The sequence below is a fragment of the Lampris incognitus genome, chromosome 19 (assembly GCF_029633865.1).
Source record: "Lampris incognitus isolate fLamInc1 chromosome 19, fLamInc1.hap2, whole genome shotgun sequence".
Taxonomy (NCBI): domain Eukaryota; kingdom Metazoa; phylum Chordata; class Actinopteri; order Lampriformes; family Lampridae; genus Lampris; species Lampris incognitus.
In genome coordinates, this window is record NC_079229.1 from 39,661,696 (window position 1) to 39,685,621 (window position 23,926).

At 44.3% G+C, this 23,926-nt stretch overlaps 1 protein-coding gene across 1 annotated transcript in view; it reads left to right on the plus strand.

The window, feature by feature from the left end:
- The window catches only part of LOC130129682 (piezo-type mechanosensitive ion channel component 2-like), a gene marked incomplete at its 5' end in the record, with an annotated part of 77,436 nt that overhangs the window by 30,408 nt on the left and 23,102 nt on the right, over positions 1 to 23,926 (plus strand). The window contains 3 exons of the mRNA XM_056299268.1: positions 4,642 to 4,767; positions 10,374 to 10,416; positions 16,745 to 16,865. Of these exons, the coding sequence (XP_056155243.1) occupies positions 4,642 to 4,767; positions 10,374 to 10,416; positions 16,745 to 16,865 (290 nt within the window). The remainder of the gene's footprint in view (positions 1 to 4,641; positions 4,768 to 10,373; positions 10,417 to 16,744; positions 16,866 to 23,926) is intronic.

The following is a 23,926-nucleotide window of genomic DNA, read 5'->3' on the forward strand; positions in this document are numbered from 1 at the left end:
TAATATGAGTGTATTTACTGGGTTGGGTGAGTGTATTTACTGGGTTGGGTGAGTGTATTTACTGGGTAGTGTGAGTGTATTTACTGAGTAATGTGAGTGTATTTACTGGGTAATGTGAGTGTATTTACTGGGTTGTGTGAGTGTATTTACTGGGTAATGTGAGTGTATTTACTGGGTTGGGTGAGTGTATTTACTGGGTAGTGTGAGTGTATTTACTGGGTAATGTGAGTGTATTTACTGGGTTGGGTAAGTGTATTTACTGGGTAGTGTGAGTGTATTTACTGGGTAATGTGAGTGTATTTACTGGGTTGGGTGAGTGTATATCAGGGCTGCCAAGTCTTACCCTTTGGGAGTGAGAGTCACGCAATTATTCCTCTTCACACGCTCACACGCCACACTTGCTATTTCACACGCTCATAAACGTTTTCCCTTCACTTCTATATAGTATTTCCACAACTTGCTATGATGCTGCTTGCGGCCTGCCGTAGTTCGGGTCCGTCACTGGCTTTCCGGGGTGAGCCCGCCCTATTCTGCCTCTGATTAGCTGACCCAGATATTCTTACCCTAACCTTAACCAATCATCAGTCCTCATGCCTAAATCTAACCAACCCAATCAATGAAAGGCAACTATGAATATCAACCAATCAGAGGCAGAGTAGGGCGGGTCATAGCGTCAACGCCACGAAACAAAATAAAATAAAATAGAATAAAAGAGCTCCACAAGAAGAAGACCCCACTGAAGAAGAAGAAGAAGAAGAAGAAGAAGAAGAAGAAGAAGAAGAAGAAGAAGAAGAAGAAGAAGAAGAAGAAGAAGAAGAAGAAGAAGAAGAAGAAGAAGAAAACGGTAGGTAACCGTTTCATTTTGATGATACGAAATAGTAAATAGGTGAGTTTTATAGAATAAGGTGCGTTAGAGTCCCTCAGGCCGAGCAGGAGTAACGTTACACAGGCTGCATGCTGGGATATCTCGCAGTTAAAAAGCAAAATATTCCAACAGTCACTTGTCAGAGATCTGCAGAAGAACAATAGCTTTCCTTTTTGCTGAATGTCCTGTTTTTGGTTTCTATTATACGTGGTTCACGGATAAATCTCTGAATGTGTTGTTGAATGAAATTGATCCAATAGTTCTTGACATGAGGTGATGAATTTTTTTATAAAAACACCAGGATGGGATTTATTTTGCCACATAGTCCAAATCTCAAATTCTAAACTTTTAACTTTCCAGAGCAGACGTTTAGCTCAGTGTCTGTGCCTGTTAGAACATTTGAGAAAAGGCATTAAAGGGTTAAAATTAATTAAAAGATACATGTAAATTTAATAGTTATGATCAGTATTGAAGTTGGTCAAAAGATTTAATGCATCGAAAGTGAAAAAAAATATTCATGTGTAATATTTTTATAGCACTTTTAAGGAACTGAACATTTTTTGCACCGAGGGTAAAACGTCATGATTTTCTGGAGGGGTGCACAAGGGTTAAAGGAACTGCTTGAATTCATAGTTTGAGCCTTGTGCTCTGAACAAACAAAGAAATGCCCTTTATTTTATTTTTTTATATTATTGTTCTGGTTCTGTATTCATTGACATTTTATAAATAAATTTATTTCATTTGTCTAAATTCTTCTTGTTACAATTGTTTTCATTTCTACTTGTGCTGGTCAATTATGAACACTATATAAAATAGCAGGAAACTGGTTTTTAAGTTGCACAAATAATTGGGTTGAGAGGAGCTCCCTGAATACAAATGACAGAATAAGACTGAATAATGACATCTCACAGTCTAATTCTAATGTAGGCTCGGACTCTGTGTATTCTATTCTTTCTAGCAATTGACAATATTTCCTATGTGTTCACTATTCCGAGTAAAGAGAGAGAGAGAGCATGAGGAGGAGGCCAACATCACTTTACAACATCACAACAGTCTAATCCTAATGTTCATTTAAGTTCAGATATTCCTCTGAATCCACCTTAAAAAAGGCCATGTTTTTTTGCCGGCGACCTGGTGTATATACAGGGTTGTGTGAGTGTATTTACTGGGTTGTGTGAGTGAGTGTATACTGGGTTGTGTGAGTGTATGTACTGGGTTGTGTGAGTGAGTGTATACTGGGTTGTGTGAGTGTATGTACTGGGTTGTGTGCACAGCTGTGTGTCTGTCTGTAAAACTGGCCCCTGAATTGGAAATATGTAGTGTTCAGGCAAAGGTCCAGTAGTTGGCAGACCTGGTCTGGGCTGAGGTTGGTCCTATTGTGGAGGGTGTCATCCCGTAGCAAACGTTGCCTCACAGTTTCCAAAGCCTCCATGGTTGGGATGCAGGTGAATAACGAGGTCATGTCGTAGGATACCATGGTTTCATCCGGTTCCAGTTTTATGCCTTGGACCTTGTCCATGAAGTCAATGGAGTTTTGGATATGGTGAGGTGTTTCGCCCACTAAAGGGGTCAAGATGTTGGCTATATGTTTGGCAATGTTGTACATGACCGAGTTTATGCTGCTGACGATGGGCCTGAGGGGGGTTCCATCTTTATGGATCTTAGGGAGTCCATATATGCATGGAATGTTATCTTGTGGGTAGAGACGGTGGTATTGTATCCGATCAATGGTTCCTCCTTTCTGTAGTTTCTGTAGGTACTCTATTATTCTCCTCTTGTAACCACTAGTAGGATCGTGTCTCAGAGGTTCATCATAGGTGTCGGTGTCGCTGAGTAATGACGTGATCTTGGCGTGGTAGTCTGTTGTGTTGAGGATCACCGTGCATCTCCCCTTATCTGCTGGAAGGATAGTGATGTTTTCGTCCTTGCTCAGGGCTGTCACGGCTTTCCTTTCCTCCATGGTTAGGTTGGAAGGAGGGAGTTTCACATTGGACGGAGCTGCCGATACCTTTAACCTAAGCTGTTCCGCCTCGGTTTCCGTTAGCTTGTTTTTCCTTATGGCTGATTCTGTGGATGCGATGAGGTCAACTATAGGTAGTTGTTTGGGTGTTATGCCGATGTTCAGTCCTTTGGCTAAGACCTCCTTCTGTGATTGGGTAAGTGCCTTGTCCGACAGATTCTTGATCCATCTGTTCTGCGTTCCGTTTTGTGTGGGATGTTCTGTCTTTTGTCTCCAGGTAAGTACATCTTCTTGGCTAGTGTTGTTGGTTTGTCGCTGTAAGTTTTGAAACTTCCTTCTCTGCCTTTCTTTGGTTTTGTGGTGTTGAGATAGTTGGGCTTTCTTGGTGAAATCAGTGATCCTCTCCAGGACTGCACCAGGCAAGTGGGATGTTATTTGCTGGAGTGGTTGGTCAGATTTCTCCTTCAGCCCTTCAATAGTGAAATGGACCTGTCTCACTCTTTCATTCAGGAGTTGATTCTGTGCCTTCTCTATGATTCTGTCTGCTCTATGTCCTTTCATTGTGGTACACAGGCGCAGGCTAGTGGGTATGAGCCTGTGTTGTCTGCATCTCAGATTGAATCACAAGTGGTTTCTGTAGTCTGCAATCTTCCGAGCCATCCTTTCATATTCCCTCATCATTTTGAGGGTGTCAGACCCAAATTGTTCCGCAACATGTCTGTGAATGTTCTCATTCATCCAGGTCGTCATGGTTCTCCAAAGGAGTTGAATCAAGTGCAACTGGACTTGGTATATATCCGTGAAGATCGGATCACAAAGAGCCATGGACATCAATACCTCTGACAATGACTCCTAGAGGATAAATGCTGAGTCTCATCACCAGCCAGTCAGACTAGCTTGGTCTAGTCAGAAAGGCAGAACTGAGGAAGCCTGTTGGATGAGAGGCGACACGTCTTCACGGATATATACCAAGTCCAGTTGCACTTGATTCACCTCCTTTGGAGAACCAGGACGACCTGGATGAATGAGAACATTCACAGACATCTCATCTTGTTGTCTTAACCTACAATTAGTTGCGTTTGAAGTGAATACTTAATGACCTGTACTGCATAGCGGGGCGGTGTCTGTCTCAATAAATTTACCAACCACTTCTCTACCATGGCCCTGCCTGGAGCTGTGCCCGAAGAGAAAACAGAGGGCGGTCTGACAGGACGTGGAAGCAGGGCAGGCTAAGCTAACTGCTAGCCCATGCAGACCGGCAATTCCGACAGTCATCCTGGCTGGCATTCATTCTCCTGGACAGTGATTTTTTGTTGTTGTTTAGTTTAGATATATGCGTTAGTTTGGATGTATGTGTTCTTGTAGTTCTTGGATGTGTGTATGTCTTTGTGTTGCACTGCTGTGGGCTGGGGGAAACCATGTTTCATTTCATTTCATGTGTGCGAGTGCAAGAAATGAAACGACAATTTAAGTGTTTGTGATTCTGATTCTGTCGACGAGATGAACTTAAGCGCAGAAACTAGCTAAATCAGGAGGACAACTGAAGAGGTGGGGACAGAATACAGAGAAGCAGAGGAAGATAATGGACAGCAGTTATCAGTCTGACCGATCTAAATTTCACGGAGATGGCAGCTGGAAACTAGTGATGACTAGTAAGTAGGAGAAGTCGGTGTGGCGACAGTGTGACATTTACAAGTCACTTCACATCTGTGGACCAGTCTCACCCCATACAAGACAAGGAAAATCAAAGTGTCAGGATCATGATGTGATGTCATGTGTCATGTCACGTTTGATGTGATTTGTGTGTGTTTCCAAGGTAACCCTGGGCGTGTCCTGAAGGCGGTGTGTATCACCAGTTTGGCATTTCTGCTGCTTCAAATCTGCTTCCAGGTGACGTTCAGCTCCCTGCAGGCGACAGGAAACCTACAGCCTGGATACAACTGTAAGACACAACCTGTCTGTCTAGCCACGTCTGTCTGTCTCTGTGTCTGTCTGTCTCTGTGTCTGTCTGTCTAGCCACATCTGTCTGTCTCTGTGTCTGTCTGTCTGTCTACCCACATCTGTCTGTCTCTGTGTCTGTCTGTCTGTCTAGTCACGTCTGTCTGTCTCTATGTGTCTGTCTGTCTGTCTAGTCACGTCTGTCTGTCTCTGTGTCTGTCTGTCTAGCCACGTCTGTCTGTCTCTATGTGTCTGTCTGTCTAGTCACGTCTGTCTGTCTCTGTGTCTGTCTGTCTAGTCACGTCTGTCTGTCTCTGTGTCTGTCTGTCTGTCTAGCCACGTCTGTCTGTCTCTATGTGTCTGTCTGTCTAGTCACGTCTGTCTGTCTCTGTGTCTGTCTGTCTAGCCACGTCTGTCTGTCTCTAGGTGTCTGTCTGTCTAGCCACGTCGGTCAGTCTCTGTGTGTCTGTCTGTCTAGTCACGTCTATCTGTCTCTATGTGTCTGTCTGTCTACCCACGTCTGTCTGTCTCTGTGTCTGTCTGTCTAGCCACGTCGTTCTGTCTCTGTGTCTGTCTGTCTAGCCACGTCTGCGTGTCTCTATGTGTCCGTCTGTCTAGTCACGTCTGTCTGTCTCTATGTGTCTGTCTGTCTAGCCACGTCTGTCTGTCTCTGTGTGTCTGTCTGTCTAGCCACGTCTGTCTGTCTCTGTGTCTGTCTGTCTAGCCACGTCTGTCTGTCTCTATGTGTCTGTCTGTCTAGCCACGTCTGTCTGTCTCTGTGTGTCTGTCTGTCTAGCCACGTCTGTCTGTCTCTATGTGTCTGTCTGTCTCTATGTGTCTGTCTGTCTACCCACGTCTGTCTGTCTCTATGTGTCTGTCTGTCTAGCCACGTCTGTCTGTCTCTGTGGTTCTGTCTGTCTAGCCACGTCTGTCTGTCTCTGTGTCTGTCTGTCTAGCCACGTCTGTCTGTCTCTGTGTCTGTCTGTCTAGCCACATCTGTCTGTCTCTGTGTCTGTCTGTCTGTCTAGCCACGTCTGTCTGTCTCTATGTGTCTGTCTGTCTAGTCACGTCTGTCTGTCTCTATGTGTCTGTCTGTCTGTCTAGTCACGTCTGTCTGTCTCTGTGTCTGTCTGTCTAGCCACGTCTGTCTGTCTCTATGTGTCTGTCTGTCTAGTCACGTCTGTCTGTCTCTGTGTCTGTCTGTCTAGTCACGTCTGTCTGTCTCTGTGTCTGTCTGTCTGTCTAGCCACGTCTGTCTGTCTCTATGTGTCTGTCTGTCTAGTCACGTCTGTCTGTCTCTGTGTCTGTCTGTCTAGCCACGTCTGTCTGTCTCTAGGTGTCTGTCTGTCTAGCCACGTCGGTCAGTCTCTGTGTGTCTGTCTGTCTAGTCACGTCTATCTGTCTCTATGTGTCTGTCTGTCTACCCACGTCTGTCTGTCTCTGTGTCTGTCTGTCTAGCCACGTCGTTCTGTCTCTGTGTCTGTCTGTCTAGCCACGTCTGCGTGTCTCTATGTGTCCGTCTGTCTAGTCACGTCTGTCTGTCTCTATGTGTCTGTCTGTCTAGCCACGTCTGTCTGTCTCTGTGTGTCTGTCTGTCTAGCCACGTCTGTCTGTCTCTGTGTCTGTCTGTCTAGCCACGTCTGTCTGTCTCTATGTGTCTGTCTGTCTAGCCACGTCTGTCTGTCTCTGTGTGTCTGTCTGTCTAGCCACGTCTGTCTGTCTCTATGTGTCTGTCTGTCTCTATGTGTCTGTCTGTCTACCCACGTCTGTCTGTCTCTATGTGTCTGTCTGTCTAGCCACGTCTGTCTGTCTCTGTGTCTGTCTGTCTAGCCACGTCTGTCTGTCTCTGTGGTTCTGTCTGTCTAGCCACGTCTGTCTGTCTCTGTGTCTGTCTGTCTAGCCACGTCTGTCTGTCTCTGTGTGTCTGTCTTTCTACCCACGTCTATCTGTCTCTGTGTCTGTCTGTCTCTATGTGTCTGTCTGTCTAGTCACGTCTGTCTGTCTCTATGTGTCTGTCTGTCTACCCACGTCTGTCTGTCTCTGTATCTGTCTGTCTCTGTGTCTGTCTGTCTAGCCACGTCTGTCTGTCTCTGTGTCTGTCTGTCTAGCCACGTCTGTTTGTCTCTATGTGTCTGTCTGTCTAGCCACGTCTGTCTGTCTCTGTGTGTCTGTCTGTCTACCCACGTCTGTCTGTCTCTGTGTCTGTCTGTCTCTATGTGTCCGTCTGTCTAGTCACGTCTGTCTGTCTCTATGTGTCTGTCTGTCTAGCCACGTCTGTCTGTCTCTGTGTGTCTGTCTGTCTAGTCACGTCTGTCTGTCTCTGTGTCTGTCTGTCTAGCCACGTCTGTCTGTCTCTATCTGTCTGTCTGTCTAGCCACGTCTGTCTGTCTCTGTGTGTCTGTCTGTCTAGCCACGTCTGTCTGTCTCTATATGTCTGTCTGTCTCTATGTGTCTGTCTGTCTAGCCACGTCTGTCTGTCTCTGTGTGACTGTCTGTCTAGCCACGTCTGTCTGTCTCTGTGTCTGTCTGTCTAGCCACGTCTGTCTGTCTCTGTGTGTCTGTTTGTCTGTCTAGTCTGTCTGTCTCTATGTGTCTGTCTGTCTACCCACGTCTGTCTGTCTCTGTATCTGTCTGTCTCTGTGTCTGTCTGTCTCTGTGTCTGTCTGTCTCTATGTGTCTGTCTGTCTACCCACGTCTGTCTGTCTCTATGTGTCTGTCCGTCTAGCCACATCTGTCTGTCTCTATGTGTCTGTCTGTCTAGCCACGTCTGTCTGTCTCTGTGTCTGTCTGTCTAGCCACGTCTGTCTGTCTCTGTGTCTGTCTGTCTAGCCACGTCTGTTTGTCTCTATGTGTCTGTCTGTCTAGCCACGTCTGTCTGTCTCTGTGTGTCTGTCTGTCTACCCACGTCTGTCTGTCTCTGTGTCTGTCTGTCTCTATGTGTCTATCTGTCTAGTCACGTCTGTCTGTCTCTATGTGTCTGTCTGTCTACCCACGTCTGTCTGTCTCTGTGTCTGTCTGTCTCTGTGTCTGTCTGTCTCTATGTGTCTGTCTGTCTAGCCACGTCTGTCTGTCTCTGTGTCTGTCTGTCTAGTCACGTCTGTCTGTCTCTATGTGTCTGTCTGTCTACCCACGTCTGTCTGTCTCTGTGTCTGTCTGTCTACCCACGTCTGTCTGTCTGTCTCTATGTGTCTGTCTGTCTGTCTGTCTAGTCACGTCTGTCTGTCTCTGTGTCTGTCTGTCTAGCCACATCTGTCTGTCTCTGTGTCTGTCTGTCTCTATGTGTCCGTCTGTCTAGTCACGTCTGTCTGTCTCTATGTGTCTGTCTGTCTAGCCACGTCTGTCTGTCTCTGTGTGTCTGTCTGTCTAGTCACATCTGTCTGTCTCTGTGTCTGTCTGTCTAGCCACGTCTGTCTGTCTCTGTGTCTGTCTGTCTAGCCATGTCTGTCTGTCTCTATCTGTCTGTCTGTCTAGCCACGTCTGTCTGTCTCTGTGTGTCTGTCTGTCTAGCCACGTCTGTCTGTCTCTATGTGTCTGTCTGTCTCTATGTGTCTGTCTGTCTAGCCACGTCTGTCTGTCTCTGTGTGACTGTCTGTCTAGCCACGTCTGTCTGTCTCTGTGTCTGTCTGTCTAGCCACGTCTGTCTGTCTCTGTGTGTCTGTTTGTCTGTCTAGTCTGTCTGTCTCTATGTGTCTGTCTGTCTACCCACGTCTGTCTGTCTCTGTATCTGTCTGTCTCTGTGTCTGTCTGTCTCTGTGTCTGTCTGTCTCTATGTGTCTGTCTGTCTACCCACGTCTGTCTGTCTCTATGTGTCTGTCCGTCTAGCCACATCTGTCTGTCTCTATGTGTCTGTCTGTCTAGCCACGTCTGTCTGTCTCTGTGTCTGTCTGTCTAGCCACGTCTGTCTGTCTCTGTGTCTGTCTGTCTAGCCACGTCTGTTTGTCTCTATGTGTCTGTCTGTCTAGCCACGTCTGTCTTTCTCTGTGTGTCTGTCTGTCTACCCACGTCTGTCTGTCTCTGTGTCTGTCTGTCTCTATGTGTCTATCTGTCTAGTCACGTCTGTCTGTCTCTATGTGTCTGTCTGTCTACCCACGTCTGTCTGTCTCTGTGTCTGTCTGTCTCTGTGTCTGTCTGTCTCTATGTGTCTGTCTGTCTAGCCACGTCTGTCTGTCTCTGTGTCTGTCTGTCTAGTCACGTCTGTCTGTCTCTATGTGTCTGTCTGTCTACCCACGTCTGTCTGTCTCTGTGTCTGTCTGTCTACCCACGTCTGTCTGTCTGTCTCTATGTGTCTGTCTGTCTGTCTGTCTAGTCACGTCTGTCTGTCTCTGTGTCTGTCTGTCTAGCCACATCTGTCTGTCTCTGTGTCTGTCTGTCTAGTCACATCTGTCTGTCTCTATGTGTCTGTCTGTCTACCCACGTCTGTCTGTCTCTATGTGTCTGTCTGTCTACCCACGTCTGTCTGTCTCTATGTGTCTGTCTGTCTAGTCACGTCTGTCTGTCTCTATGTGTCTGTCTGTCTAGTCACGTCTGTCTGTCTCTGTTTCTGTCTGTCTCTATGTGTCTGTCTGTCTCTATGTGTCTGTCTGTCTAGCCATGTCTGTCTGTCTCTATGTGTCTGTCTGTCTAGTCACGTCTGTCTGTCTCTATGTGTCTGTCTGTCTAGCCACGTCTGTCTGTCTCTATGTGTCTGTCTGTCTAGCCACGTCTGTCTGTCTCTATGTGTCTGTCTGTCTAGCCACGTCTGTCTGTCTCTATGTGTCTGTCTGTCTCTATGTGTCTGTCTGTCTAGCCACGTCTGTCTGTCTCTATGTGTCTGTCTGTCTGTCTAGCCACGTCTGTCTGTCTCTGTGTCTGTCTGTCTCTGTGTCTGTCTGTCTCTATGTGTCTGTCTGTCTAGCCACGTCTGTCTGTCTCTATGTGTCTGTCTGTCTAGCCACGTCTGTCTGTCTCTATGTGTCTGTCTGTCTACCCACGTCTGTCTGTCTCTATGTGTCTGTCTGTCTATGGAATCAGATGTTTCTTAAATAAATGATAGAAAACTGTTTTCACTTGCACAGCACGTCTTGTGAACTAGTGCTGCATGTTTTGCTGAACAAGCCATGTTGTGATTATTGTGGGCAATATTGCAATTGAGATATAACAAACAAATTCATAAGTATACAAAAAATACACATTTGTGGTGTTTCCGCGACATGTAGTGACTTTCATATTGCATGTTTTACACAGTACCTCTTTCTGCTCAGTATCACTGAGCTTGAGTCCAAAATATTGCCACATAACAGAGGTCGTGTGTTGGTTTTTTTTGCCCCAGTTCATCAGCGTTACCCTGCTCGTTGTCATGGCATCCATTTTTTCGTTCTTTCTGGTCTAAATAGAAGTAATGTTATTTTACAGATAATATCTGTAGCCTTTTTAAAATGGTCAGTGTAGTAAATCAGATTATGAGCTGGCTCACATTTGGTAAAGTTAGTTTACGTCTTCTTGTCAGCTTATTTTGTATCAGCAACTGTTGACCAGAGGAAGGAGCTGCCATTTATGTGTGTGTGTGTGTGTGTGTGTGTGTGTGTGTGTGTGTGTGTGTGTGTGTGTGTGTGTGTGTCTTCTGTGTGTCAGGTTCTGCTTGGGAGAAGACTCTGCGTCAGCTGGGCCTGCAGAGGTAAGACTTTTGTCACTGTGTGATCAGCTGAAAACTGGATTCAGTCCCACCCTGTTTAACAATTAGCAGTCAATAATAATGATATTATTATTATTATTATTAATGCATTACATTTATATAGCCCTTCTCTAGCACCACCTGGGTGATGCACAGCAGCCATTTTGCCCCAGAACACTCACCACACATCAGCTTGAGGTGGACAGGGAGGAATCATTGAGCCAATTGCATGGGGGGATGATTAGGTGGCCTGATGGAAGGAGCCAGGTTGAGACTGTTGCCAGGACACCGGGGAACCCCCTACTCTTGGTGATAAGTGCCGTGGGATCTTTAATGACCACAGTGAGTCAGGACCTCGGTTTAACGTCTCATCTGAAGGACGGCACAGTGTCCCTGTCACTGCACTGGGGCATTGGGATTTGATATTTGTTGTTTTTATTATGACCAGAAAGAAAACTTCCCCCTACTGGCCCACCAACACCACTTCTGGGAGCAACTCAGTTTTCCCAGGAGGTCTCACATCCAAGTACTAGCCAAGCCCACACCTGCCGAGCTTCTGTCATTCAGCAGAGTCAGGGGACATGTTGGTGTGGCTGCTGGTATAAAGACACTCAGCAGAGTCAGGGGACATGTTGGTGTGGCTGCTGGTATAAAGACACTCAGCAGAGTCAGGGGACATGTTGGTGTGGCTGCTGGTATAAAGACACTCAGCAGAGTCAGGGGACATGTTGGTGTGGCTGCTGGTATAAAGACACTCAGCAGAGTCAGGGGACATGTTGGTGTGGCTGCTGGTATAAAGACACTCAGCAGAGTCAGGGGACATGTTGGTGTGGCTGCTGGTATAAAGACACTCAGCAGAGTCAGGGGACATGTTGGTGTGGCTGCTGGTATAAAGACACTCAGCAGAGTCAGGGGACATGTTGGTGTGGCTGCTGGTATAAAGACACTCAGCAGAGTCAGGGGACATGTTGGTGTGGCTGCTGGTATAAAGACACTCAGCAGAGTCAGGGGACATGTTGGTGTGGCTGCTGGTATAAAGACACTCAGCAGAGTCAGGGGACATGTGGGTGTGGCTGCTGGTATAAAGACACTCAGCAGAGTCATGGGACATGTTGGTGTGGCTGCTGGTATAAAGACACTCAGCAGAGTCAGGGGACATGTTGGTGTGGCTGCTGGTATAAAGACACTCAGCAGAGTCAGGGGACATGTGGGTGTGGCTGCTGGTATAAAGACACTCAGCAGAGTCAGGGGACATGTTGGTGTGGCTGCTGGTATAAAGACACTCAGCAGAGTCAGGGGACATGTTGGTGTGGCTGCTGGTATAAAGACACTCAGCAGAGTCAGGGGACATGTTGGTATGGCTGCTGGTATAAAGACACTCAGCAGAGTCAGGGGACATGTTGGTGTGGCTGCTGGTATAAAGACACTCAGCAGAGTCAGGGGACATGTTGGTGTGGCTGCTGGTATAAAGACACTCAGCAGAGTCAGGGGACATGTTGGTGTGGCTGCTGGTATAAAGACACTCAGCAGAGTCAGGGGACAGGTTGGTGTGGCTGCTGGTATAAAGACACTCAGCAGAGTCAGGGGACATGTTGGTATGGCTGCTGGTATAAAGACACTCAGCAGAGTCAGGGGACATGTTGGTGTGGCTGCTGGTATAAAGACACTCAGCAGAGTCAGGGGACATGTTGGTGTGGCTGCTGGTATAAAGACACTCAGCAGAGTCAGGGGACATGTTGGTATGGCTGCTGGTATAAAGACACTCAGCAGAGTCAGGGGACATGTTGGTATGGCTGCTGGTATAAAGACACTCAGCAGAGTCAGGGGACATGTTGGTGTGGCTGCTGGTATAAAGACACTCAGCAGAGTCAGGGGACATGTTGGTGTGGCTGCTGGTATAAAGACACTCAGCAGAGTCAGGGGACATGTTGGTGTGGCTGCTGGTATAAAGACACTCAGCAGAGTCAGGGGACATGTTGGTGTGGCTGCTGGTATAAAGACACTCAGCAGAGTCAGGGGACATGTTGGTGTGGCTGCTGGTATAAAGACACTCAGCAGAGTCAGGGGACATGTTGGTGTGGCTGCTGGTATAAAGACACTCAGCAGAGTCAGGGGACATGTTGGTGTGGCTGCTGGTATAAAGACACTCAGCAGAGTCAGGGGACATGTTGGTATGGCTGCTGGTATAAAGACACTCAGCAGAGTCAGGGGACATGTTGGTGTGGCTGCTGGTATAAAGACACTCAGCAGAGTCAGGGGACATGTTGGTATGGCTGCTGGTATAAAGACACTCAGCAGAGTCAGGGGACATGTTGGTATGGCTGCTGGTATAAAGACACTCAGCAGAGTCAGGGGACATGTTGGTGTGGCTGCTGGTATAAAGACACTCAGCAGAGTCAGGGGACATGTTGGTTGAAGATTTATGGGACTTTTACTTTAAATTAATTACTTTAAACAGTGACTGGTAGTCAGTGTTAAATACAGCCTGGGTTCCCTCTTCCTGTCTGTCTCTGTAATAAGTCTTTTCTCTCTACTCCCCCTCTTCCTGTCTGTCTGTCTATCTGTGTGTCTGTCTTGAGGATGTTTCTCTTCTGATAAATGCCTGAAGTCAAACCTGATGACAGTGTTTCAATGCTGTGTGTGTGTGTGTGTGTGTGTGTGTGTGTGTGTGTGTGTGTGTGTGTGTGTGTGTGTGTGTGTGTGTGTGTGTGTGTGTTACAGTTGGAAACAGCTGCAGCTTGTTAGTTTCCACACACACCTGGAATCCATGTGATGTGTGTGTGTGTGTTTGTGTGTGTGTGTTTGTCTTTCTGTAAGACAGGAAGCAGATGAGAGGAAATCATCAAACAATGAACAATAACACACACACACATGAATGACTGTAATCCTATTTGCTCAACGCTGAACAGGTTTAGACAGGACTGACAGACAAATACAGACACTGCTGCCACCACAGTAGACTAGTGGGTGAGCTTAAGCCCAGTTTGTTGTCTGACTATACGCCACCATAGTAATGAGTCATGACCATGACTATACGCCGCCATAGTAATGAGTCATGACCATGACTATGCTCCGCCATAGTAATGAGTCATGACCATGACTATGCTCCGCCATAGTAATGAGTCATGACCATGACTATACTCCACCATAGTAATGAGTCATGACCATGACTATACGCCGCCATAGTAATGAGTCATGACCATGACTATACGCCACCATAGTAATGAGTCATGACCATGACTATACTCCACCATAGTAATGAGTCATGACCATGACTATACGCCGCCATAGTAATGAGTCATGACCATGACTATACGCCACCATAGTAATGAGTCATGACCATGACTATGCTCCGCCATAGTTATGAGTCATGATCATGACTATACTCCGCCATAGTAATGAGTCATGACCATGACTATACGCCGCCATAGTAATGAGTCATGACCATGACTATACGCCGCCATAGTAATGAGTCATGACCATGACTATGCGCCGCCATAGTAATGAGTCATGACCATGACTATACTCCGCCATAGTAATGAGTCATGACCATGACTATATGCCGCCATAGTAATGAGTCATGACCATGACTATACGCCGCCATAGTAATGAGTCATGACCATGACTATACTCCGCCAAAGTAATGAGTCATGACCATGACTATACGCCGCCATAGTAATGAGTCATGACCATGACTATGCTCCGTCATAGTAATGAGTCATGACCATGACTATACTCCGCCATAGTAATGAGTCATGACCATGACTATACGCCGCCATAGTAATGAGTCATGACCATGACTATACGCCACCATAGTAATGAGTCATGACCATGACTATACTCCACCATAGTAATGAGTCATGACCATGACTATACGCCGCCATAGTAATGAGTCATGACCATGACTATACGCCACCATAGTAATGAGTCATGACCATGACTATACTCCGCCATAGTTATGAGTCATGATCATGACTATACTCCGCCATAGTAATGAGTCATGACCATGACTATACGCCACCATAGTAATGAGTCATGACTCATAACTATGCTCCGCCATAGTTATGAGTCATGATCATGACTATACTCCGCCATAGTAATGAGTCATGACCATGACTATACGCCGCCATAGTAATGAGTCATGACCATGACTATACGCCGCCATAGTAATGAGTCATGACCATTACTATGCGCCGCCATAGTAATGAGTCATGACCATGACTATACTCCGCCATAGTAATGAGTCATGACCATGACTATATGCCGCCATAGTAATGAGTCATGACCATGACTATACGCCGCCATAGTAATGAGTCATGACCATGACTATACTCCGCCAAAGTAATGAGTCATGACCATGACTATACGCCGCCATAGTAATGAGTCATGACCATGACTATGCTCCGTCATAGTAATGAGTCATGACCATGACTATACTCCGCCATAGTAATGAGTCATGACCATGACTATACGCCGCCATAGTAATGAGTCATGACCATGACTATACGCCGCCATAGTAATGAGTCATGACCATGACTATACGCCGCCATAGTAATGAGTCATGACCATGACTATACTCCGCCATAGTAATGAGTCATGACCATGACTATACGCCGCCATAGTAATGAGTCATGACCATGACTATACTCCGCCATAGTAATGAGTCATGACCATGACTATGCTCCGTCATAGTAATGAGTCATGACCATGACTATACGCCGCCATAGTAATGAGTCATGACCATGACTATACGCCACCATAGTAATGAGTCATGACCATGACTATACTCCACCATAGTAATGAGTCATGACCATGACTATACGCCGCCATAGTAATGAGTCATGACCATGACTATACGCCACCATAGTAATGAGTCATGACCATGACTATGCTCCGCCATAGTTATGAGTCATGATCATGACTATACTCCGCCATAGTAATGAGTCATGACCATGACTATACGCCGCCATAGTAATGAGTCATGACCATGACTATACGCCGCCATAGTAATGAGTCATGACCATTACTATGCGCCGCCATAGTAATGAGTCATGACCATGACTATACTCCGCCATAGTAATGAGTCATGACCTTGACTATACTCCGCCATAGTAATGAGTCATGACCGTGACTATACTCCGCCATAGTAATGAGTCATGACCGTGACTATGCTCCGCCATAGTAATGAGTCATGACCGTGACTATACTCCACCATAGTAATGAGTCATGACCATGAACCAACGATGATGTATCCCTCTGCGTATGTATCCCTCTCATCAGGTTTTACAATCTCATCTCTCTGCTTTACTCCTGCTTGGATGGCTTGCAGCTCCATTTCGGTTAGTCTTTTCTTATTGACAATATCACGGCGGACATTTGCAAGTTTGTTGGTGTCTAGATTCAGACTGTTTGTGGTGTTATTGGCACGCCAGATGTTATTGGTGCTTTGAATTACAGATGTTTTTGGGTTGGAGGAAGCAGTGTAGAAAGCTACCATGACTTCATTGTACTCTTCCCTAGACCATTTCTGTCGACTGGCTTTAGTGGGATTTTGAGATGGTGCAACATGAGGGCCTCTTTGAGGAATGTACTCGGTGTGGTGATCCTCAGGTGCATTTTGGGTATAGTTTGTTCCAGTAGCACACTTTTCGATCTCAGTCTGCTTCCTCACTGAAGATCGCGGTCCTTGGTAACCCGCGTGACAACCGATGCGGTATGAATATCTGGTAATACGAGTTTCCATAATAAAAGTTTGAGTGAATTTTAGGTTGCACAACCACCAGTATTTTTTCGAGATACCAGCTCTAGGAGAGTTACCGACCAAAGTTAAAGAGCTCTCCTGCCCATGAGGCAGGATAACCCCCGCCGGATGCCAACCCGGTGCTTTAGAGCCTCGGGGCTTTTGTTTTTGTAAGAGCCCCTTTGGCCGCTTGTATTACTGGCTTGCCATACTTGCGTTGCCCGGTCTGTGCCACGTGAGGGGGAGTTGAACTTCTATGGACCTTGTTATTATTATTATTATATACACTTTATTTTATAGCTGGCCAGCATTTAATTTTCTTTCTTTGCCCCTGACTGAGACATGAGGACAAGAACTGGAATTGGTACCCGGGCGCTGCACAATGGCTGCTAGACTGTGGTTTCTGGCTACAGTGTGTGTTGGGCTGGGTAAATACAGAGGATGAATTTCCTCATGGACCTTCATTCAAGAAAGACCTAAACCCTCTCCTCTTTCAGGCCCCACCCTAACAATTAAACTGTGTCAGAGCATGACTCTTAAACTGATTAGTGCCAAATCTGTCTGTCTGTTGTGTGTCTGTCTGTCTGTCAGTCTCTCTGGGGCAGATGCAGGGTCAGTTGTGAGGTTGGTTCTTCCAGATGTTGGCATGCTGGCAGTGGGACTGTTGACCTGGACACTGTGTGTCCGAATGGAGCCCACCACTACCACCCAGGTTGAACACACAGACACAGACAGACACAGACACACACACACAGACACACACACACACACACACACAGAGTGAAAGGCTACCTTCCTCTCTCCTCCCCTTCATCCATTTGTCGTCCATTCCCTCTCCATGCTGTGCTGTGTTGTCTTCACATCTGCTGTGTCTCTCCATGCTGTGCTGTCTTCACATCTGCTGTGTCTCTCCATGCTGTGCTGTCCTCACATCTGCTGTGTCTCTCCATGCTGTGCTGTCCTCACATCTACTGTGTGTCTCTCCATGCTGTGCTGCGCTGTCCTCACATCTGCTGTGTGTCTCTCCATGCTGTGCTGTGCTCACATCTGCTGTGTCTCTCCATGCTGTGCTGTGCTGTCCTCACATCTGCTGTGTGTCTCTCCATGCTGTGCTGCGCTGTCCTCACATCTGCTGTGTGTCTCTCCATGCTGTGCTGTGCTGTCCTCACATCTGCTGTGTGTCCCTGCATGCTGTACTGTGCTGTCTTCACATCTGCTGTGTCTCTCCATGCTGTGCTGTGCTGTCCTCACATCTTCTGTGTCTCTCCATGCTGTGCTGTGCTGTCCTCACATCTGCTGTGTGTCTCTCCATGCTGTGCTGTGCTGTCTTCACATCTGCTGTGTGTCCCTGCATGTGCTGTGCTGTCCTCACATTTGCTGTGTGTCCCTTCATGCTGTGCTGTGCTGTCCTCACATCTGCTGTTTGTCCCTCCATGCTGTGCTGTCTTCACATCTGCTGTGTGTCCCTCCATGCTGTGCTGTCTTCACATCTGCTGTGTGTCCCTCCATGCTGTGCTGTCTTCACATCTGCTGTGTGTCCCTGCATGCTGTGCTGTGCTGTCTTCACATCTGCTGTGTGTCCCTGCATGCTGTGCTGTGCTGTCCTCACATCTGCTGTGTGTCCCTGCATGCTGTGCTGTGTTGTCGTCACATCTGCTGTGTCTCTCCATGCTGTGCTGTGCTGTCCTCACATCTGCTGTGTGTCCCTCCATGCTGTGCTGTCTTCACATCTGCTGTGTCCCTCCATGCTGTGCTGTCTTCACATCTGCTGTGTCTCTCCATGCTGTGCTGTCTTCACATCTGCTGTGTGTCCCTGCATGCTGTGCTGTGCTGTCTTCACATCTGCTGTGTGTCCCTGCATGCTGTGCTGTGCTGTCCTCACATCTGCTGTGTGTCCCTGCATGCTGCGCTGTCCTCACATCTGCTGTGTGTCTCTCCATGCTGTGCTGTGCTGTCCTCACATCTGCTGTGTGTCCCTGCATGCTGTGCTGTGCTGTCTTCACATCTGCTGTGTCTCTCCATGCTGTGCTGTGCTGTCCTCACATCTTCTGTGTCTCTCCATGCTGTGCTGTGCTGTCCTCACATCTGCTGTGTGTCTCTCCATGCTGTGCTGTGCTGTCTTCACATCTGCTGTGTGTCCCTGCATGCTGTGCTGTGCTGTCCTCACATCTGCTGTTTGTCCCTCCATGCTGTGCTGTCTTCACATCTGCTGTTTGTCCCTCCATGCTGTGCTGTCTTCACATCTGCTGTGTGTCCCTCCATGCTGTGCTGTCTTCACATCTGCTGTGTCTCTCCATGCTGTGCTGTCTTCACATCTGCTGTGTGTCCCTGCATGCTGTGCTGTGCTGTCTTCACATCTGCTGTGTGTCCCTGCATGCTGTGCTGTGCTGTCCTCACATCTGCTGTGTGTCCCTGCATGCTGTGCTGTGTTGTCGTCACATCTGCTGTGTCTCTCCATGCTGTGCTGTGCTTTCCTCACATCTGCTGTGTGTCCCTGCATGCTGTGCTGTGCTGTCCTCACATCTGCTGTGTGTCCCTCCATGCTGTGCTGTGCTGTCTTCACATCTGCTGTGTGTCCCTGCATGCTGTGCTGTGTTGTCGTCACATCTGCTGTGTGTCCCTGCATGCTGTGCTGTGTTGTCGTCACATCTGCTGTGTGTCCCTGCATGCTGTGCTGTGCTGTCCTCACATCTGCTGTGTGTCCCTGCATGCTGTGCTGTGTTGTCGTCACATCTGCTGTGTCCCTGCATGCTGTGCTGTGCTGTCCTCACATCTGCTGTGTGTCCCTGCATGCTGTGCTGTGCTGTCTTCACATCTGCTGTGTCTCTCCATGCTGTGCTGTGCTGTCCTCACATTTGCTGTGTGTCCCTGCATGCTGTGCTGTGCTGTCTTCACATCTGCTGTGTCTCTCCATGCTGTGCTGTGTTGTCCTCACCTCTGCTGTGTGTCCCTGCATGTGCTGTGCTGTCTTCACATCTGCTGTGTGTCCCTGCAGACTCATCAGCATGGCTCTAATGGATTGTATAATGAAGTTTAATGTCTATTACAGCAGAACGTAGTAAGCTATACATAACACTAACTCTGTTAGCTTGAACTGCACATTATGACCAAGCATTTAGTTTTGAAATCAGACACACACAAACACACACACACACACACACCTGCAAATGCCCGTGTGCACATACATGCAAAAAAATGTGTGCACACACATTTACATAGAGTGCATTATGATTATATGTTGGTATTTATTTTTCTTGTTGATTGTCAGTTATTTCTGTGTGATGTGAGTCGGTCAGTAAACACAACACATGAGTTCACTAACCAAGCTCTCTATCGGCCTGCTGTGCACTATAGATATTAATCTACCAGCTGTATACTATATATATTAATCTATCTACCAGCTTTGCACTATAGATATTAATCTGTCTTCTGTATACTATAGATATTAATCTATCTACCAGCTTTGCACTATAGATATGAATCTATCTACCTGTTGTACACTATAGATATTAATCTGCCTGCTGTACACTATAGGTATTAATCTACATGCTGTACACTATAGATATTAATCTACCATCTGTACACTATAGGTATTAATCTACCATCTGTACACTATAGGTATTAATCTACCAGCTGTACACTATATATATTACTCTACATGCCGTACACTATAGATATTAATCTATCTATCAGCTTTGGACTATAGATATGAATCTATCTACCTGTTGTACACTATAGATATTAATCTGCCTACTGTACACTATAGGTATTAATCTACATGCTGTACACTATAGATATTAATCTACCATCTGTACATTATAGGTATTAATCTACCATCTGTACACTATAGGTATTAATCTACCAGCTGTACACTATATATATTACTCTACATGCCGTACACTATAGATATTAATCTGCCTGCTGTACACTATAGGTATTAATCTACCAGCTGTACACTATAGATATTAATCTGCCTGCTGTACACTATAGGTATTAATCTACATGCTGTACACTATAGGTATTAATCTACCATCTGTACACTATAGGTATTAATCTACCAGCTGTACACTATATATATTACTCTACATGCCGTACACTATAGATATTAATCTGCCTGCTGTACACTATAGGTATTAATCTACATGCTGTACACTATAGGTATTAATCTACCAGCTGTACACTATAGGTATTAATCTACCAGCTGTATACTATAGATATTAATCTATCTACCAGTTTTGCACTATAGATATTAATCTGTCTGCTGTATACTATAGATATTAATCTATCTACCTGTTGTACACTATAGATATTAATCTGCCTGCTGTACACTATAGGTATTAATCTACATGCTGTACACTATAGATATTAATCTACCATCTGTACACTATAGGTATTAATCTACCATCTGTACGATATAGGTATTAATCTACCAGCTGTACACTATAGATATTGCTCTACATGCTGTACACTATAGATATTAATCTACCTGCCGTACACTATAGATATTAATCTACCTGCCGTACACTATATATATCAATCTACCAGCTTTACACTATAGATATTAATGTGTCTGCTATACACTATAGATATTAATGTCTGTCTGCTGTACACTATAGATATTAATCTGTTTGATGTACACTATAATTATTAATCTACCTGCCATACACTATAGATATTAATGTACCAGCTGTACAATATAGGTATTAATCTACCTGCTGTACACTATAGGTATTAATCTACCTGCTTTACACTATAGATCTTAATCTACCTGCTGTACACTATAGGTATTAATCTACCAGCTGTACACTATAGGTATTAATCTACCTGCTGTACACTATAGGTATTAATCTACCTGCTTTCCACTATAGATATTAATCTACCTGCTGTACACTATAGGTATTAATCTACCAGCTGTACACTATAGGTATTAATCTACCTGCTTTACACTATAGATATTAATCTACCAGCTGTACAATATAGATATTAATCTGTCAGCTGTACAATATAGATATTAATCTACTAGCTGTACACTATAGATATTAATCTGTCTGCTGTACACTATAATTATTAATCTACCTGCCATACACTATAGATATTAATGTACCAGCTGTACACTATAGGTATTAATCTACCTGCCATACACTATAGATATTAATCTACCAGCTGTACACTATAGATATTAATCTATCTACCTGCTGTACACTATAGGTATTAATCTACCTGCCATATACTATAGATATTAATCTACCAGTTGTACAATATAGGTATTAATCTACCTGCTTTACACTATAGATATTAATCTACCAGCTGTACAATATAGGTATTAATCTACCTGCTTTACACTATAGATATTAATCTACCAGATGTACACTATAGGTATTAATCTACCTGCTTTACACTATAGATATTAATCTACCTGCTTTACACTATAGATATTAATCTACCAGCTGTACAATATAGATATTAATCTGTCAGCTGTACAATATAAATATTAATCTACTAGCTGTACACTGCAGATATTAATCTGTGTGCTGTACACTATAATTATTAATCTACCTGCCATACACTGTAGATATTAATCTACCAGCTGTACACTATAGGTATTAATCTACCTGCCATACACTATAGATATTAATCTACCAGCTGTACGCTATAGATATTAATCTATCTACCTGCTGTACACTATAGATATTAATCTACCTGCCATATACTATAGATATTAATCTACCTGCCATATACTATAGATACTAATCTACCAGGTGTACAATATAGATATTAATCTACCAGCTGTACACTATAGATATTAATCTATCTACCTGCTGTACACTATAGGTATTAATCTACCTGCCATATACTATAGATATTAATTTACCTGCTGTACACTATAGGTATTAATCTACCTGCTTTACACTATAGATATTAATTTACCTGCTTTATACTATAGATATTAATCTACCTGCTTTACACTATAGATATTAATCTACCAGCTGTACACTATAAGTATTAATCTACCTGCTTTACACTATAGATATTAATCTACCAGCTGTACACTATAGATATTAATCTACCTGCTGTACAATATAGGTATTAATCTACCTGCTGTACAATATAGGTATTAATCTACCTGCTGTACACTATAGATATTAATATATCTACCTGCTGTACACTATAGGTATTAATCTACCTGCTTTACACTATAGATATTAATTTACCTGCTTTATACTATAGATATTAATCTACCTGCTTTACACTATAGATATTAATCTACCAGCTGTACACTATAGATATTAATCTACCTGCTGTACAATATAGGTATTGATCTACCTGCTGTACAATATAGGTATTAATCTACCTGCTGTACACTATAGATATTAATCTACCAGCTGTACAATATAGATATTAATCTACCTGCTGTACACTATAGGTATTAATCTACCAACTGTACACTATAGATATTAATCTACCAGCTGTACAATATAGATAGTAATCTACCTGCTGTACACTATAGGTATTAATCTACCAACTGTACACTATAGATATTAATCTACCAGCTGTACAATATAGGTATTAATCTACCAGCTGTACACTATAGATATTAATTTATCTACCTGCTGTACACTATAGGTATTAATCTACCTGCCATATACTATAGATATTAATTTACCTGCTGTACACTATAGGTATTAATCTACCTGCTTTACACTATAGATATTAATTTACCTGCTTTATACTATAGATATTAATCTACCTGCTTCACACTATAGATATTAATCTACCAGCTGTACACTATAGATATTAATCTACCTGCTGTACAATATAGGTATTAATCTACCTGCTGTACACTATAGGTATTAATCTACCTGCTGTACACTATAGATATTAATCTACCAGCTGTACAATATAGATATTAATCTACCTGCTGTACACTATAGGTATTAATCTACCAACTGTACACTATAGATATTAATCTACCAGCTGTACAATATAGGTATTAATCTACCTGCTTTACACTATAGATAATAATCTACCTGCTTTACACTATAGATAATAATCTACCAGCTGTACACTATAGATATTAATCTTCCAGCTGTACACTATAGGTATTAATCTACCTGCTTTACACTATAGATATTAATCTACCTGCTTTACACTATTGATATTAATCTACCAGCTGTACAATATAGATATTAATCTGTCAGCTGTACAATATAGATATTAATCTACTAGCTGTACACTGTAGATATTAATCTGTCTGCTGTACACTATAGGTATTAATCTACCTGCCATACACTATAGATATTAATCTACCAGCTGTACGCTATAGATATTAATCTATCTACCTGTTGTACACTATAGGTATTAATCTACCTGCCATATACTATAGATATTAATCTACCTGCCATATACTATAGATATTAATCTACCAGCTGTACAATATAGATATTAATCTACCAGCTGTACACTATAGATATTAATCTATCTACCTGCTGTACACTATAGGCATTAATCTACCTGCTTTACACTATAAGTATTAATTTACCTGCTTTACACTATAGATCTTAATCTACCTGCTGTACACTATAGATTAATCTACCAGCTGTACACTATAAGTATTAATCTACCTGCTTTACACTATAGATATTAATCTACCAGCTGTACACTATAGATATTAATCTACCTGCTGTACAATATAGGTATTAATCTACCTGCTGTACAATATAGGTATTAATCTACCTGCTGTACACTATAGGTATTAATCTACCTGCTTTACAC